This window comes from Drosophila teissieri, chromosome 3R (genome assembly GCF_016746235.2).
Source record: "Drosophila teissieri strain GT53w chromosome 3R, Prin_Dtei_1.1, whole genome shotgun sequence".
Taxonomy (NCBI): Eukaryota; Metazoa; Arthropoda; class Insecta; order Diptera; family Drosophilidae; genus Drosophila; species Drosophila teissieri.
The window spans coordinates 24,364,201-24,379,120 of record NC_053032.1 but is presented as its reverse complement, the minus strand read 5'-3'; the positions used below and the strand labels follow the sequence as shown (position 1 = coordinate 24,379,120).

The 14,920-nt window shown below is 47.0% G+C and overlaps 7 protein-coding genes across 10 annotated transcripts; 3 read left to right on the top strand and 4 right to left on the bottom strand.

The window, feature by feature from the left end:
- The first annotated feature begins 15 nt into the window (after positions 1 to 15).
- LOC122619200 (26S proteasome regulatory subunit 6A-B) lies at positions 16 to 1,627 on the top strand. Its single transcript, XM_043795960.1, has 3 exons — positions 16 to 362; positions 430 to 850; positions 908 to 1,627. The coding sequence occupies exons 1-3, from the start codon at positions 153 to 155 to the stop codon at positions 1,561 to 1,563; spliced, it is 1,287 nt and encodes a 428-aa protein (XP_043651895.1). The 5' UTR covers positions 16 to 152; the 3' UTR covers positions 1,564 to 1,627.
- Positions 1,628 to 1,807: 180 nt separating this feature from the next.
- LOC122619197 (protein sel-1 homolog 1) lies at positions 1,808 to 5,422 on the bottom strand. Its single transcript, XM_043795957.1, has 7 exons — positions 4,391 to 5,422; positions 3,592 to 4,337; positions 3,349 to 3,523; positions 3,130 to 3,278; positions 2,730 to 3,064; positions 2,465 to 2,669; positions 1,808 to 2,404 (listed from the first exon to the last, which is right to left on the bottom strand). The coding sequence occupies exons 1-7, from the start codon at positions 4,836 to 4,838 to the stop codon at positions 1,994 to 1,996; spliced, it is 2,469 nt and encodes an 822-aa protein (XP_043651892.1). The 5' UTR covers positions 4,839 to 5,422; the 3' UTR covers positions 1,808 to 1,993.
- Positions 5,423 to 5,596: 174 nt separating this feature from the next.
- Positions 5,597 to 6,868, top strand: LOC122619203 (phosphatidylglycerophosphatase and protein-tyrosine phosphatase 1). The gene is made up of 4 exons (XM_043795966.1): positions 5,597 to 5,793; positions 6,036 to 6,179; positions 6,239 to 6,556; positions 6,616 to 6,868. The coding sequence occupies exons 1-4, from the start codon at positions 5,782 to 5,784 to the stop codon at positions 6,742 to 6,744; spliced, it is 603 nt and encodes a 200-aa protein (XP_043651901.1). The 5' UTR covers positions 5,597 to 5,781; the 3' UTR covers positions 6,745 to 6,868.
- Positions 6,869 to 6,877: 9 nt separating this feature from the next.
- LOC122619204 (succinate dehydrogenase [ubiquinone] cytochrome b small subunit, mitochondrial) lies at positions 6,878 to 7,865 on the bottom strand. Its single transcript, XM_043795967.1, has 4 exons — positions 7,709 to 7,865; positions 7,502 to 7,617; positions 7,243 to 7,430; positions 6,878 to 7,181 (listed from the first exon to the last, which is right to left on the bottom strand). Exons 1-4 carry the CDS (start codon positions 7,749 to 7,751, stop codon positions 6,980 to 6,982), a joined length of 549 nt encoding a protein of 182 aa, XP_043651902.1. The 5' UTR covers positions 7,752 to 7,865; the 3' UTR covers positions 6,878 to 6,979.
- Positions 7,866 to 8,006: 141 nt separating this feature from the next.
- On the bottom strand, positions 8,007 to 10,521 carry LOC122619198. Its single transcript, XM_043795958.1, has 4 exons — positions 10,312 to 10,521; positions 9,804 to 10,222; positions 8,877 to 9,688; positions 8,007 to 8,819 (listed from the first exon to the last, which is right to left on the bottom strand). Exons 1-4 carry the CDS (start codon positions 10,358 to 10,360, stop codon positions 8,237 to 8,239), a joined length of 1,863 nt encoding a protein of 620 aa, XP_043651893.1. The 5' UTR covers positions 10,361 to 10,521; the 3' UTR covers positions 8,007 to 8,236.
- A 932-nt stretch (positions 10,522 to 11,453) lies between these two features.
- Positions 11,454 to 13,967, top strand: LOC122619320 (lipid storage droplets surface-binding protein 1). 4 transcript variants are annotated; one of them, XM_043796175.1, is made up of 8 exons: positions 11,454 to 11,610; positions 11,678 to 11,976; positions 12,041 to 12,251; positions 12,389 to 12,466; positions 12,807 to 12,991; positions 13,172 to 13,362; positions 13,425 to 13,602; positions 13,664 to 13,967. In XM_043796175.1, exons 1-8 carry the CDS (start codon positions 11,607 to 11,609, stop codon positions 13,811 to 13,813), a joined length of 1,296 nt encoding a protein of 431 aa, XP_043652110.1. In that variant the 5' UTR covers positions 11,454 to 11,606; the 3' UTR covers positions 13,814 to 13,967. The 4 variants fall into 4 exon arrangements, with proteins under 4 accessions (XP_043652110.1, XP_043652108.1, XP_043652111.1 ...); XM_043796173.1 differs by having other exon boundaries at positions 12,020 to 12,251; XM_043796176.1 differs by lacking the exon at positions 12,389 to 12,466 and having other exon boundaries at positions 12,020 to 12,251.
- Positions 13,952 to 14,781, bottom strand: LOC122619321 (probable oligoribonuclease). The gene has a single exon (XM_043796178.1). The coding sequence runs from the start codon at positions 14,710 to 14,712 to the stop codon at positions 14,077 to 14,079; it is 636 nt and encodes a 211-aa protein (XP_043652113.1). The 5' UTR covers positions 14,713 to 14,781; the 3' UTR covers positions 13,952 to 14,076.
- Positions 14,782 to 14,920: the final 139 nt, after the last annotated feature.

The following is a 14,920-nucleotide window of genomic DNA, read 5'->3' as shown; positions in this document are numbered from 1 at the left end:
GTCAACACTGGCTTTCAGTGTTGCTCACTTGCCGCTGAAAAAACAAGAAATTTACAAGTCATCGGCAGAGTGTTTGCCCAAAAAGATCGTCAATAATTGCATTTGAACAAAGAATTACATTCAGCAAAGGCCAACCAACAAGCTTAGTAAACATGGCTCAGACTCTGGAGGATAAATCAATTTGGGAGGACGGCGAGGAGTCGCTGGGCGAGGAGGTGATGCGTATGTCCACCGATGAGATTGTGAGCAGGACTCGACTGATGGACAACGAAATCAAGATCATGAAGAGCGAGTTGATACGCATAACGCACGAGATTCAGGCGCAAAATGAAAAGATCAAGGACAACACCGAAAAGATCAAGGTAGGGATCACAATAAAACACCATCTCCCTGCCAAACAGCCTCATTCGTAATGTACTTCACTATTAGGTCAACAAAACGCTGCCCTACCTAGTGTCCAATGTAATAGAGCTGCTGGATGTGGATCCACAGGAGGAGGAGGACGATGGCTCCGTCACCGTTCTGGACAACCAGCGAAAGGGCAAGTGCGCCGTTATCAAAACATCCACTCGACAGGCGTATTTCCTGCCCGTCATCGGCCTGGTTGATGCCGAGAAACTGAAGCCAGGTGATCTGGTCGGAGTCAACAAAGACTCCTACTTGATTCTGGAAACCCTGCCGGCTGAGTACGATGCCCGCGTCAAGGCCATGGAGGTGGACGAGCGACCCACAGAGCAATACTCCGACATTGGAGGCTTGGACAAGCAGATACAGGAGCTCATCGAGGCAGTGGTGCTGCCTATGACGCACAAGGAGAAGTTCAAAAACCTTGGCATTCACCCACCCAAAGGTGGGTTTCTCACTCGTACAAATTTTGTACAACCATATTAATCCTTGACATTTATAGGTGTTCTTTTGTACGGCCCCCCTGGAACTGGCAAAACATTGCTGGCCCGTGCCTGCGCCGCTCAGACAAAGTCCACCTTCCTCAAGCTGGCAGGTCCCCAGTTGGTGCAGATGTTCATTGGTGATGGTGCCAAGCTGGTGCGCGATGCCTTCGCCTTGGCCAAGGAGAAGGCGCCTGCTATTATCTTCATTGATGAGTTGGACGCCATTGGCACAAAGCGTTTCGATTCGGAGAAGGCCGGTGACCGTGAGGTCCAGCGAACTATGTTGGAGCTGCTTAATCAGCTCGACGGTTTCAGTTCTACTGCAGATATCAAGGTGATTGCGGCCACCAATCGCGTAGACATTCTGGATCCTGCTCTGCTGCGCTCTGGTCGTCTGGATCGTAAGATCGAGTTCCCACATCCCAACGAGGAAGCCCGTGCCCGTATTATGCAGATTCACTCGCGTAAAATGAACGTTAGCAATGATGTGAACTTCGAGGAACTGTCCCGATCCACGGATGACTTCAACGGCGCCCAGTGCAAGGCCGTTTGTGTGGAAGCTGGTATGATTGCACTGCGTCGCTCCGCCAGTTCGGTTACGCACGAAGACTTCATGGATGCCATCATGGAAGTGCAGGCGAAGAAGAAGGCTAATCTTAACTACTACGCTTAGGCTAGAAATTTGCAGTTTAACTCCACATTGTCAGCTCCCATTAAAATAAACCATGGAAATTTAACATTCTTCAGTTTATCGATCTGAGTTGCACCTTGAAGACAGCCTTTAAAATAGCATCCCAAGGGCCCTTGAAAGTAACCAAAAACTAAGAAAATTAATTTCATTTACTAAAATGGGACGTACTGAAATAAAACCCCAACATGATTTGATGGAAATCTTTTTTAAAATAAACAAAAACATATATCAAATGTCGATCGATTCATTGGTTTATCAGTACAACATTTACATTCTGAGTACGATATTTTTTAAATATCTAAAAAGGTCGGTTTTAGAATTAATAAAAAATATTACATCGGGCGAAATTAGATGATAAATATTTACACGCACACTAATTAACCTAGAGGGATGATTAACCAATTTACTAAGACTAACCAGTGGGATCGAGTGTGTTAGCGCCATCCGGCGCCGCTGATGTCGTGCCACTTCCCCCTTGCGACGCTGCATCGGCACTGGACGCAGTGGTTGCTGAGGTTTCCGTAGAGGAGGACGTGGCCACAGCTGCGTGAGATGAAGTTGTGGCAACAGGTGTGGCTCCCACTCCAGCGACACCTTCGACCACTCCGGCGACAGCAGCTGCTTCCGCTCCAACCGGCGCCAAGTTAACTGGCGCAGCAGCAATGTCATCTGCAGCTGGCTGTTGGGCCGGCAGATCCGGCTGCTGGAATGGACGCCTCATATACATGATAATACCCAACAGAAGAGTCAGAACGGTGATCATGTACAAGTCCCAATTGGCAGCAATGTTTTCATCCATGTAGAAGATAAACCTGTAAGGTGACTAAAGGAGAACAACATTAAAAACGTAGTCCACAGTTTATCCAAAGGGTCGGATAATTACCTCCTTGATTGATTCAATCGTGGCGAGCATTTGTAGCTTAAAAAGCGCAATGGCCACAGGCACTTTGGCGTCCGAATTGGTCTCGGCAGCCAAATCGTATAATCTCTTTGCCAGATGCCAGTCCTTCTTCATTCCGAGCCCTTGCTCGTGCATGTATCCCAAATTGAACATGGCTTGGGCATTATATTGCTGCTCCGAGGCTTTCCTGTGGGGATTGATTCAGTCATAAGTCGTTTCAACAATGGTTAGTTTATTTATAACCAACCTGTAAAGTGCAGCGGCGGTCTCGAAGTCTTCCGAAGTTCCCCAACCGTAGTAATAGTAATCGCCCAGCTTGACTTGAGCCGCAGAGTAGCCTTGTCCGGCTGCCCGTTTCCAGTAATAGAAGGCACGAATCAGATCTTCGTGGCGATCGTTAAACACATGCACCTCCTTGCGGTCAAGTAAAAAGGCGGCATTACTTTGAGCCACCTCATAGCCCACTTCGGCCATCAACGAGTACTGCATGTAGGCCTCGTCAATGCGGTTATCTTTATAGTCGCTATAGGCGTGCATCAATCGGCTGCTCCAACGTCCACGCTCTGACACGGTCTTGAAGAACTGGAATTAGCAAATGTGAAACGAGTTAGAAAATAACTAACATATTAACTGAGCAATAAACTTACTTCTACTGCTGCTGGACATGAACGCAGCATTCCCATACCGTAGGCATTCATCACTCCCAGATTATAATAGGCTAACACATGACCTGATTGAGTGGCCAGGTTGAAGTACTTAAAGGCTAGCTTGTAGTCGGTTTTAACGCCATTGCCAGCTGGAAAAGTTATAAATTTGATGGTTCTTAGAAACCTAATCATTTAAATGAAGTTCCACCATTCACTTACTGAAATACATATTGCCTAGCTGCAGTTGCCCGTCAACCCAACCTTGATCAGCCGCCTGAGTGAAATAGGATAAAGCCTTGATAGAGTCCTTGGGCACCCCTAAGCCCTTTAGATACATGAGGCCCAGTCCGCTTTGACCGACTGGATCCCCCATTTCAGAGGCCTTGGAGAAGTACTGAGAAAAACAAATAATACATATAAAAAAATACTTGTATATTAAACTGTTATCAACGTTATACGCACCTTAAATGCTGCATCATTATCGGCCTTGATTTGATCACTTCCTTCCAGATAAAGCTTGCCCAAAAACGCGAACCCAACTGCATTACCTGCAGTGGCGGCCTGTGTGAAATATTCCAAAGCCTTTTGATGATCCTGCTGGGTGACCTTGCCGCCTTGGTAATACAGCTGACCCAATCCCACCTGGGACTGGATGTCGCCCTTGTCGGCCAGAAGTTTGTAATAGTCGACAATCTCAGTTTCAGGACTGCCGGGATTCTCTAGGTCGTCCAGCAGTCTCACCCGATGCACTACCGGCCCATTGGCGAAGGTTATTTTGGAAGCCACTTTCTTGGCTACTCGCTTGTACTGGATCAGTGCCTTCTCACAGCTAATGGGCACATTGATGCCATAAAGATAGCGATAACCCATGGCCATTTGGGCCAGAGTATTATCACCGAGGGCAGCCAGGTTATAGTGGATCAGTGCCAGGGGCTGGCTGACATTTTTACCGCCAACGCCAGCCGAATAAAGGAAACCGAGGCCCATGTGAGCCTCTGGGACACCTTCGTTGGCCAGGCTTTCAAACTCATCGGCAGCATGGTTGAAATTAAAGTCCATCCAGTGACCCAGTAAGGCGGCCCAGGCTAGTTCCGCCCTAGCCTTAAGGTGATTAAAGGCGGCAGCCTTCTTAAGCAATATGAAGGCTACCCGCTTATCCGTGCTGGGCTTGGCCAACATATCCATGGCGTTGTCGTACACGGTTTGAGCTGGGAGTATCGTAGTCAGCAAGTGCATAACAAATAAATCAATGCTCACTTACCTTCTATCTGCTCTGGGGTAAGCTCTAACACTTCAGTGGGCTGGCGTTTGGCTTCGATGCGCTCGATCTCAGCTTTCAGCTTTTCCTGCCTCATTAGACTGTCGTTCCACAGGCGTTCGAGCAGGGCAGCCGGCACGACCTTCGTCCTGGTAGCAAACTCCGTGGACTCCTTGGGCTTGGCTGCCTTGCGTTCGTTACTTTCCGACGGAACCCGTGACTCTGACTCCGCCGTGGTCACCTCCTCCGCCTCTGCCTGGGTGGAGGGCTCATTGGGCAGCGTTGGCGTGGCTGTCCCCGTACCCAATCCTGTTCCCGTTCCCGTGCCTGTGGCCGTGGCAGAGCCCAAACTGCTGCCAGTGGCTTCAGTGTTGGGCCCTTGGAGCTCCTCCGCTCGCAGCTGCCAGGCGAGGAGCAGCGCCAGCAGGCACATCCAGCTGTTGGCCTTCATCGTCGCCTATCTGCTTGCTCGATGGCGATGTGGAGGTCTAAGATGTACAACGGCAATTTTGATCTTCGCCTTTGCTTCGTCTATATGGTGCTCTTCCACTTCTGACGTGTTGTGTTATTTACTTCTTTCTTGGGGCGCAGGGTCAGCAAAGAGCTTGGATTGCTTTTTCTCGGTGCATTAGTTGGACTTACTGGTAGCTCATTTTGGCCACCTCGACGTGGTGGTGGTTGGAATGCCTTGGTTGTCTTTCCTTAATTTTTCACACGTAAGATTCTTTTTTAATCTTTTTTTGTTGCAATGTTTAGTGCTGTGAACGGGCCGACGTTTGTGTGCCAGTGTTGCAAAGCACCGCGTCAAAAACAGTCGTTTCCAGGGGCGTCTCCAAAAATATTTGGGGATACAATTGCAGCGGATTTATCACTGGGAAAGCATATCACTTAGTAGTACAAAATTGAAGAAGGCGTATTGATATTTAGTCAGGATGATATCAAAATGCAATCACAACTTTTTTTATTATTACATATAAAATTACAATATTACAATTTGCTTAAGTCCAACAGTAAAACATTAAATTTTTCAAATATATTTTTAAAACATTTCTACTGTTTAACATATTTTAGCACCAAATTGTGGAAATTATGCTAAGCTATTATTTCCCGGGCATCTGCGATTAGTAAACGCCGTACAATTTCACCCCATTTTTTAAGTGGTATCCTGAAAAATTCCCGGGGTTTGTTAGCTACGCCCCTGGATTTTCCGCCTGTTGTTTCGTTATGCAAAGGAAAGCACAGATTTAACAGAAGGAAATCTGAATTGGAGCTGTTGACGCGCGCTCGAAGGTGATAATTAGGAGCGGGACTAATTAGAATACGAGGAAGATTTCCGCCCGTGTGAATCACCAACTTTTTTCTCGTCCAATCCCGTCAGCCACTGAGCAGCCGGCATGGAGATGAGTGTAAGTAGAAGCTGCGCCCTGCGTGCCAGACACCCAGACTCAAAAGTCACAGCCTAAAACCAAATTGAAAACCGAAACCAGTTCCAAACCGCGCTTCAACCGAGTCAGTCGCACAGCGATTTACTCTTCGAGCTCAGCCTTTAGTGCTGGTGAAAGTTACAGCTGTTGCTTCGCTCCGCTGACCCAGTACTTGCCACCTGTCCCCCGATTCCTAACCATCCAACGGACACCTGTTATTCCAGGCTGCCATGTTCGCACGTGTGTCCTTCTACCCCACCCTGCTGTACAATGTCCTGATGGAAAAGGCCTCGGCCAGGAATTGGTACGATCGCATCGATGAGCATGTGATACTGGGAGCCCTGCCCTTTCGCAGCCAGGCCAATGACGTAAGTAGCCCTGCAAAACCAAGCCGGGAATCCTTCACAATCCTTGTTTAACCACTCAGCTCATTGAAAAGGAGAACATGAAAGCGGTGGTTTCGATGAACGAGGACTACGAGCTGACCGCCTTCTCCAACAACACGGAGAAGTGGCGCAAGCTGGGCATTGAGTTTCTGCAACTGGCCACCACCGACATCTTTGAGTCGCCCAACCAGGAAAAGCTCTTCCGCGGCGTGGAGTTCATCAACAAGTTCCTGCCACTCAAGCAGAGGATTGGCGGTCTGAGTTCCTCTTACCAGCCGGAGAACGTGGGTTCCGTCTATGTGCACTGCAAGGCGGGTAGGACGCGAAGTGCTACTTTGGTTGGGTGCTACCTAATGATGGTGGGTTAATCATCCATTTGCACAAAGTTCTATAAATGCTGACAACTTTTACTTTGCAGAAGAACGGCTGGACACCGGATCAGGCGGTAGACCACATGCGTCAGTGCCGACCGCACATTCTGCTGCACACCAAACAATGGGATGCCCTTCGGTTATTCTACACAAACAATGTGCAGGCCAAGTCATGACCAAAACTGGACAATAGCCCAAATTTATTGTTTACAGTAGATTACCATACGTAACAAAGGTGGTGCCCGTTACCCAACTATTTTAGTGCTGATTTTCTTGTTGAATATACAATTTTGTACAAAACCCTCTCTGTGCAGCTGTGACTTTTTACAATTCTTTATTTAATGCTTATCGCGAAACTATGAATAAATAACTGGTGTTTCGTGGTTCGTCAACTGGTTGCTCCGTTGACATTTAAGCCTTCTGTGCATCCTTGCCCTTGATGGCCCAGAAGCGCTTGATGCCATTGGCCAGACCCACATCGTTCTGGATGAAGTAGAAAAGACCACCCAGTGCGGCAACCGAGATGATGATCAGCGCAATGTGGGCTACCTTGGGCAGGACGTTTCCAACGACAGATGGTCGCATGTAGTCCACTACCATGGCCTCAACACCCCTGTTTTCGTTTAATGAGGAAAATATCAATAATGGTTTCATTTTACTTTGGGATATCTTACCAGTGAGTGTGGATGACGACGGAGATGGCCAAAAGGGCGTCCAAGACCTGGGATGGAGCTATGAAGGCAGCTGGAATGACGGCCAACAGGCCGGCGGACACAATGCGCTCCACAGTCCAGAGCAGGGTGTGACTGGATCCAGCGGCAGCCATGCGAGGCGCACTCACGGAGATCTCGCGCACGACGGGCTGCATAAGCAGTAGGGGATTACTATTTAGTATAAGCAGCCACCACTAAATTTTCAATTCCAAACACTCACCGCTGCAATCTTGGCCACGGCAAGGGGCTGGACCACCGCCTTTCGCTGAACATTGGCCACCAGGGTGGAGTAGCTCTTCAGGGGCGTGATGCGAGCCGACTTAACAAGATTTGCGGCTAATTGGGATACCAACAAACGGTTTGGTTATATAATGAAAGCTGTTTTGCGACCAATAGTAAAGCAATTGGCCATCCCGTAGGTCCTTACCATTGCAACGGACAGCGCTACGCAGGAGCAACGAGAGGGTCATGTTGGGATGTGTAAAAATTGAGAATTTTCAGCTCAAAATAAAAATTCTATCTCTCCGTTCGGTTTGGGCCGATTTGTCTAAAAAAATTACACAACACTGTTTATAGTGTAGTCAGCTGTCATCGATTTCTTATCGGTAACAGTAGCGGGCAAAATATTGACACAATATATAAAAGGGAAGCCCCTTTAAATATTTGTATATCAACAATGAAAAAAAGTTTTAATAAATATTAAGAAAAAATGAATTTAGGTCAAGGCATTTATTTAGCTGCTTTAATTATTTGCACAAAACATTTGAGATTCGTTTGGGACGGAATGGCTGTTACAAGTACAAATTGTGATGATCTTACAAACTAATTTTAAAATTTGCTTAAGACTTTCTAAAATTCGAATTCTAAGGCACGCAATTGATCCTAAAAGTCACTTTGTTGGTTGTAAATATTTGTAAATTTCGTTGGATGGAATCGTTAAAAAATACTTTTGATCTTAGTAAGCTACTAAACACCTAACCAGGACTAAGGCCACGATAACGAGGCCAGTCAGTTGTGAATTGAGAGTCGCTGCTCCTGCTCGGTAAAAGTCCCAGTCGAATATGATGTTGGAGGCATCCGACGGCTTCCAAGGGTTCAATCCGTCATCAAAGTACATGGGGCAGTCGTCGCGCTCCCTTTCGTACTCCACGGCATCGATGGCCACGGCTGCACCCTCCGAGTGGTTCCACGAGGTCACGTCCTGGTCCAGTTTGCAGAATGCACCCACAGCCTGGGACATGAGGACACGGTTGAGGTCAGCGCGCTGATAGACCCAGCAGCGATACTTGGACAGCGGATCCAGATCGTCGTAGGTGATCAGGTAGGACTTCAGGTTCTCCTTCCAGAAGCCAATGCACTTCATGCGGTAATCGGGATCACTGTAGATATCAACAGGACGACCCAAGTGATCCACCGAAAGGCAGTAGTTTTCATCCACCGCCAATTCCTTTTGATCAGTATCGCAGACCGACAAATCCGAAATGTTCTGCTTGCAATGGATATCGGGACGCGGACTCAGAGTGACACCACCAAGAATTCTGTAAGGTATACACATTAATTAAATGTTTCATGTTACATTTGCAAACAAAACAAACCTCGTTCTGAAGGGATGCTCTCCTCGCTGCGTAAAGTTGAATTTTCCCGCCACGGGGCAACGAACAGGCACAGGATTTCGAGCAAGAAACAGGTCATATTTCCATGCCTCCGAATTGGGGAACTGTACCCAGGAGCAGACTGTACTGAAATCGTCCTTGATCACAGCCAAACCCTTGCGGTAGCGAATGATATTGTGGTGGCGGGGCATAAAGTCAAAACACACATAATCTTTCTGGCAACCGTCGACGGTGAGGCGAGCCATCATCACACGATTACCTCGTCGCTCTCGGCAAACATAGATGGTCTTTCGGTATCGAGCCTTATCCGGATAGTACGTCTCGTTGATGTGGGTCTCACTGATCGAGACATCGGCATCAATGTTGGCTGTGTTCACCCATTCTCCGCTAAAGTTTTGGGGTAGCGTGCAACCGGGTTCCACAAACTCGGCCTTCACGGGCGTCAGCTTTAGACGCTCCGGAGAGGTTTCTGGCGTCTTCAGTGTGTTACACTCGGCAGTAATGGAAACGCCCACATACAGATCGTCGTCACGATTCTTGAGGAAGCAGCGGTACTTCTCATCCTTACGCGATTCCTTCGTGTTGGCGACGGCAAAGTAGTGATTCTTGCCCACAAACCAATCGCCCAGGCAGCTGAACTCCACGGTGCCGGTGAATGTGCCCTCCATACCCTCGCACTGCTGGTAGGTGACGTTGAACTTCTGGTTCTGGATAAGGAACTGGGTTCCCGCCGTTTGACAGGACTGAATGCGGGCATCAGGCTTATCGCATACGCCCGTGAATCGGAAACGGTTCTGTAATGAAAATTCAACACAAGATCACTTATTTGATCATATCACCATATAAATCCACCCCCAGAATCGAACTGGTGCATGAATAAATTAAATAACCTATTTATTTTTAACTAACCTGGTACGTAAAATGCCACACTCCCTCCAGCGACGAGCGGCAATTGATGGGCACAAAGTTCTCGTTGAAGAGAGTGATCAGCTGCTGGTCATCCTTCACACCACGACACACATAGTCCACGGTGGGTTCCTGTCCAGCTGGTATGCCCACGCAAGGTCCCTCGAACTTTTCGAACACATTGAGGGTACGGATGATGGTCCTGACGCAGTGGTAGCAGTCCTTGGATCGCTCCTTGAAGACAAATGAGTACTCGTCGCCCTTGTGGCGCATGTAGTTGATGCAGTAGCCACGGCTGGACATCGAGGTGGCGTCGATCACCGTCAGGGTGGGCAAGCCCGTTTCCCAGGAAAACCATGATCCCTGCAGGATCTTTGGGATGATGCAGTTGTCCTTCTGCACCAGGTTGTACTGGCCGAGAGCTGTGAAATGGACGGGCGTTAGTTTCGGGTGGCCAATTCACATGATTCACTTGGAGCCTTGGGTGTGGCTTGGGAGTCGCATCACTAACCTGAGCCCATAAAGCCCGCCAGACAGATAGCTGCCAGGTAAAAATGCATTGCGTGTTTGTGTCCTCAGAACTAACAATTTAACATATTTTTTAAAATTTACGTTAAAATGGAAGTACCCAATGGCGGTTTTAGCCCGAAACAATGCCTAAACACGCAACAAACACCAGTTACCAATAATAGGCAGAGCCAACTTTATTAGCACTGGCTTTAACGAAGAGTAAACTGTACAGCACTGGCTGATAACTATTAATCGACTGTTTATGGAATCGAGCGTTACTTTTTTAACATCAAAATTTTAGATGTGTTAAAATCACATATGTATATCCTTTTTTTTCCTGGATAATATGGAATCAAGTTTCTGTTGGTTATACTCTGTTTATACAGAATAACTGCTTCGTTGTATGAAATAATCAATAGAAATATATAATATCAACTCTTTTATGAGTTCTACTGGAGAAAAATCATATACTATTAAAACGTTTTTTAGACTTACTCTATAATCTTAATGACACGTACTCAGACAACAAAGAGCTGTAAAAGATTAACCCAAACACACAATTTGTAATGAAAACTGAAGATTACTTTTTTACATTTTTCATTAGCACATTAGTGATTACATTCACATTGCAGTTTATCTAAGATCAATTAGGCAATAGTAGCTATTTTATTACCCGATACCATGATCATAAAAATTGAGCTTTATTTATAATAAAAAAATTTTGCATATGCCAATAACATCCGTTTCCACTTAAACACATTTTGGTAACCGAGGGTTAATGGTAATTGAGTCTGGAGCCCCAGAAACGAGCACATCGAACCCGAGCAAGAACACCCCCGCATTTATTCAGCGGACTGCAGTTTGAACCTTTTCGTCACTTGCTCGGAATTAGCGCAAAATGGTTCGTTATTACCGCAGCTAATCGGGTCATTTATGGTGCGATTATGATCGCTGTACAGATATTCCGGGAATGTGATTCACATGCACGGAGTTCCTAAGCTGCAGTCCCCATCTAGTACGTTCGAACTTTGGAGCCCCACACTAGTGCGAATGGCGTGTTTGCTGATAAGTCCGGCGGAGCGTCTAGGTGAACGGTGTTTGTGCCTCCATCCACGCCTTATCTGCTGGCAAAGGTCAGCTTGGACTCCGAGCATGATCGGCGATCAGACATCGGCGATTTGGGGAACCAAGTCTATATGGTAGCTGCTCGATCGGAGGCCTGCCAGTATCAATTGAGCCGGCAACAGCAACAGTTCTCGCATCTAATCCAAATCTTCCCGTCAAATACCAACACAAATGGGTTAGTGACACGCGCTGTCTGGAAGTGTTATTCCCCCTTTAATAATACGATCTTTAAATCCAACCAGCGACTGCAACCAGCGGCAGTGGACTCCATCTGGAGGCCATCGATCGCATCGGATCCATTCCCCTGGTGGAATCCAGTGTGAAGCGGGTGGAGACCATCTACGACAAGGTGAAGAACAACAACAGGCTATTCTCCTGGTACTTTGAGACCGCAGAGGCCACCATTACGGCCGCCTACGAAACCATTCAGCCGGCGGTCAAGCTCTTCGAGCCATCCATTCAGCGCCTGGACAATGTGATGTGCAAGAGCCTGGACATCCTGGAGCAGCGCATTCCACTGGTCTATCTGCCGCCCGAAATGGTAAGTAGTTGGCCGGTAGCTCTCACCCATTCGCTGACAAAAGGGCATCCTTCTCTGCTTGAAGATGTACTGGAACACCAAGGAGTACATGTCCGATCACCTGGTGCGTCCGGTTCTGAAGCGCGCCGATTCCGTCAAGCAAATCGGCAATGCTGTCCTGGAGAGCCCACTTACCCACTATGCAGCGGAGCGCATTGATGGCGCCTTCACAGCCGGCGATAAGTTCGTGGACAAGTACCTGGTGCCCATCCAAACGGATCAGGATCAGACCGATGGTGAGTGATCGGGATTACACCACAGTGGGCTCACATATCCGGGCTAATCTTCAATTGCCAGTGGGGATTTATTACTATGCATTCTTAACTAAAGATCTCACACTAAACTATCTTTTTATAATTCAAAATTGTTGTAGTGAAGAAATTGGTTTCGGCCCTGAATGATAACTTTTCGCCGATTCGACAACAGTTAAACCGAATGTTTGGCCAAAAAAGTTAGTATAAAAAATTGCATATTTCTCCTTACAACTAGAGATAAACAAAATACTAGGATATTCAAGATTTTGAGACAAGTTTTATGGGAAAATGTGTAAATTAAAGCAAGTGATTTGAGGCAAATCACCTCAAGGTGCACTCATCTCATAGTTTATTTTTAAATGCCCACGTTGTCGGGAAGGTTATCTCTGGGGAATGGCGGATTCATTGAAACCTGAAGCCAGGGAAAGTAGCGATAAGCTCTGGCCGGGATTTGCTCTCTCCCTCTCCCTTTGCTCTCCTAAAATATAAGACAGATACCGAGGGCGCACTCACTTATGCCGAGTATCCGCCTTGCAGCTCCACAGGAGGATGATAACGATGCTGTGCCGGATGAGAGGGGTGCCATCAAGGCGATCCATCATGGTCAACGTTTCTCCCGCAAACTGAAGCGCCGACTCACCCAAAGAACCATCGCAGAGGCTCGCGCCCTCAAAAAGCAGAGCAAGGAGGCGATCCACGTGCTCATCTATGCCGCAGAACTGGTCAGTAAAATTCTGTAACCTACTCCTACACAATTGAAATTCGTTACGAAAAATAAGAATGATTATAAAACATTGTGGTTTACTGATATCTAAATACTTTGTCATACCTATCGTTCTTGTTTGTATTCTGCTGAACAACCATAACACATATAACACCTATAACCGAAACCCATTCCACAGATTGCCACCGATCCAAAGCAGGCCGTTCAAAAGGCCAAGGAACTGTGGGTCTATCTCAGTGCGGATGAACCCGAGAATCAAGCGAGGCCCGCCACTCTGGAGCAGTTGATAGTGCTACTGACCCGCGAGTCGGCCAGGCGGGTGGTGCACCTGGTGAACTTCAGTGCTAATGTGGCAGCCAACATACCCAGGTTGGTAGCTTCCGCTTCAATCCTTATTTTTCCAAACTAACCCTTACGACCAAATCTTACAGAAACCTGGCACACACAACGACAGAGGTGGCCCACCAAATCATCTATATCAACCACCGCATTATCACAATCTCCCGGCTGGACAAGGTTAAAACCATTTCGAAAGAGGAAGCTGAATCTCTCTTTAAGCGCATGCTGGCGTTCTATGGTAGCCTGCAAGGCCTGACCAATGCCTACCTGGTAAGAAAGGATTTGATACTCACTTTTAGAGGGAAGATCACTATTAACACATATTCTACAGGAACGCGTGGCCAGCTTTCTATCCGGACGCATGGAAGCCGAGAAGGTGACGGGCAGTGATGGTGGCAATTCCAACCACAGGTCCTCGCGGAGAAGGCAGGAGCCGAACCATTATTCAGCCAGCCACAATAACATCAACGGCGTCTACTAGCATTGAATTCTTTATTGCTATCGTATTCTTATTTCTCATGATAGAGTTCTGTTTCTCCGTGCATATACGGAAAATACAGTGAACGTTCTTGTACATCTATATTTAACAAAATGCATTTGCCAATAATATAAGCTTAACTTCACGTTACACATTACAACATGGTTTTTATTCTACTACTTAACGCACTTTTTACATATTGCTAGTACTTTTCTTCACTTCTATTAGTTAGTGAAGCATGAGGTATTGAAAGATCTGGACTTAATTTATTTAAAGAAGTTCGCTTTATAGTACTTAAGCTCGTCGATGCTTTCCAGGATGTCGTCCAGGCTGCGATGCGCGAAACTTTTTTTGGGAGCGGACGTCAGCACTTCGGGACGCCAGCGCCTGGCCAGTTCCTTGATGGTGGACACATCCACGATGCGGTAATGCAGGTAATCATCTACCAATGGCATGAATCTCTTGATGAATAGTCGGTCCATGTAGACGGAGTTCCCGCCGAGCGGACAGGCGCGCTTCGGTACGTTCTTCTCGAGATAGGATAGCAACAGATTGGAGGCTTGTTCGGGCTTCACATCTGAGCTCTTGCATCGATCGACAAGACCAGATTTGTAATGGTGTTCCATGCACCACTCGTTCATCGTGTCGTAGACCTCCTGCGGATGGTTGATGGCAAAGCAGGGTCCCTCGGACTTCACGTTCAGGTCCTTGTCCGTAATGATGCAGGACACCTCCAGGATTTTGTCCTTTTCAATGTCTAGACCGGTCATCTCCAGATCCATCCACACGATGTCCGTGTCTAAGCCACAGCCGCTGCTCATTCTGCCAGTTGAACTGAAAGCGAAAGAGCCCAAAAAATGCCGGTTCAGAAGCAATCCCACGCGTCGAAGTGGAGAAAGCATTTATATCTGTAGCGCAGGTTTCTTTTAAGCGAAATTTAACGATGCAGCGGGTACCATGTGTTCGATAACGATAACTATATGTTATCGTTTATAAGACATTGTGCAACTCCAAAAGGGGATTCCTGTAATGTTGCAAAGTAATAAATCATATCTAATACTGTGTTGTACCCAAATAAAAGTGTTTTAAAAAATGCAAAGAATGCAAAAT

What these genes read in the sequence shown, in the direction of transcription:
- LOC122619198 (XM_043795958.1), bottom strand. Translation starts at nt 10,360, where the DNA reads ATGCATTTTTACCTGGCAGCTATCTGTCTGGCGGGCTTTATGGGCTCA. An exon ending in TGTGGCATTTTACGTACCAG is followed by an intron (nt 9,689 to 9,803) that starts GTTAGTTAAAAA and finishes TTTTCATTACAG; the next exon opens with AACCGTTTCCGATTCACGGG. An exon ending in GAGCATCCCTTCAGAACGAG is followed by an intron (nt 8,820 to 8,876) that starts GTTTGTTTTGTT and finishes TATACCTTACAG; the next exon opens with AATTCTTGGTGGTGTCACTC.
- LOC122619200 (XM_043795960.1), top strand. Translation starts at nt 153, where the DNA reads ATGGCTCAGACTCTGGAGGATAAATCAATTTGGGAGGACGGCGAGGAG. An exon ending in ACAACACCGAAAAGATCAAG is followed by an intron (nt 363 to 429) that starts GTAGGGATCACA and finishes CTTCACTATTAG; the next exon opens with GTCAACAAAACGCTGCCCTA. An exon ending in TGGCATTCACCCACCCAAAG is followed by an intron (nt 851 to 907) that starts GTGGGTTTCTCA and finishes TGACATTTATAG; the next exon opens with GTGTTCTTTTGTACGGCCCC.
- LOC122619320 (XM_043796173.1), top strand. An exon ending in CCGAATGTTTGGCCAAAAAA is followed by an intron (nt 12,467 to 12,806) that starts GTTAGTATAAAA and finishes TCCGCCTTGCAG; the next exon opens with CTCCACAGGAGGATGATAAC. An exon ending in TCATCTATGCCGCAGAACTG is followed by an intron (nt 12,992 to 13,171) that starts GTCAGTAAAATT and finishes CCCATTCCACAG; the next exon opens with ATTGCCACCGATCCAAAGCA.
- LOC122619197 (XM_043795957.1), bottom strand. Translation starts at nt 4,838, where the DNA reads ATGAAGGCCAACAGCTGGATGTGCCTGCTGGCGCTGCTCCTCGCCTGG. An exon ending in GCTAGGCAATATGTATTTCA is followed by an intron (nt 3,279 to 3,348) that starts GTAAGTGAATGG and finishes TAACTTTTCCAG; the next exon opens with CTGGCAATGGCGTTAAAACC. An exon ending in ACCGCCGCTGCACTTTACAG is followed by an intron (nt 2,670 to 2,729) that starts GTTGGTTATAAA and finishes CAATCCCCACAG; the next exon opens with GAAAGCCTCGGAGCAGCAAT.
- LOC122619204 (XM_043795967.1), bottom strand. Translation starts at nt 7,751, where the DNA reads ATGACCCTCTCGTTGCTCCTGCGTAGCGCTGTCCGTTGCAATG. An exon ending in TAGCGCTGTCCGTTGCAATG is followed by an intron (nt 7,618 to 7,708) that starts GTAAGGACCTAC and finishes TATCCCAATTAG; the next exon opens with CCGCAAATCTTGTTAAGTCG. An exon ending in GTCGTCATCCACACTCACTG is followed by an intron (nt 7,182 to 7,242) that starts GTAAGATATCCC and finishes AAACGAAAACAG; the next exon opens with GGGTGTTGAGGCCATGGTAG.
- LOC122619203 (XM_043795966.1), top strand. An exon ending in TTCGCAGCCAGGCCAATGAC is followed by an intron (nt 6,180 to 6,238) that starts GTAAGTAGCCCT and finishes TTAACCACTCAG; the next exon opens with CTCATTGAAAAGGAGAACAT. An exon ending in TTGGGTGCTACCTAATGATG is followed by an intron (nt 6,557 to 6,615) that starts GTGGGTTAATCA and finishes TTTACTTTGCAG; the next exon opens with AAGAACGGCTGGACACCGGA.
- LOC122619321 (XM_043796178.1), bottom strand. Translation starts at nt 14,712, where the DNA reads ATGCTTTCTCCACTTCGACGCGTGGGATTGCTTCTGAACCGGCATTTT.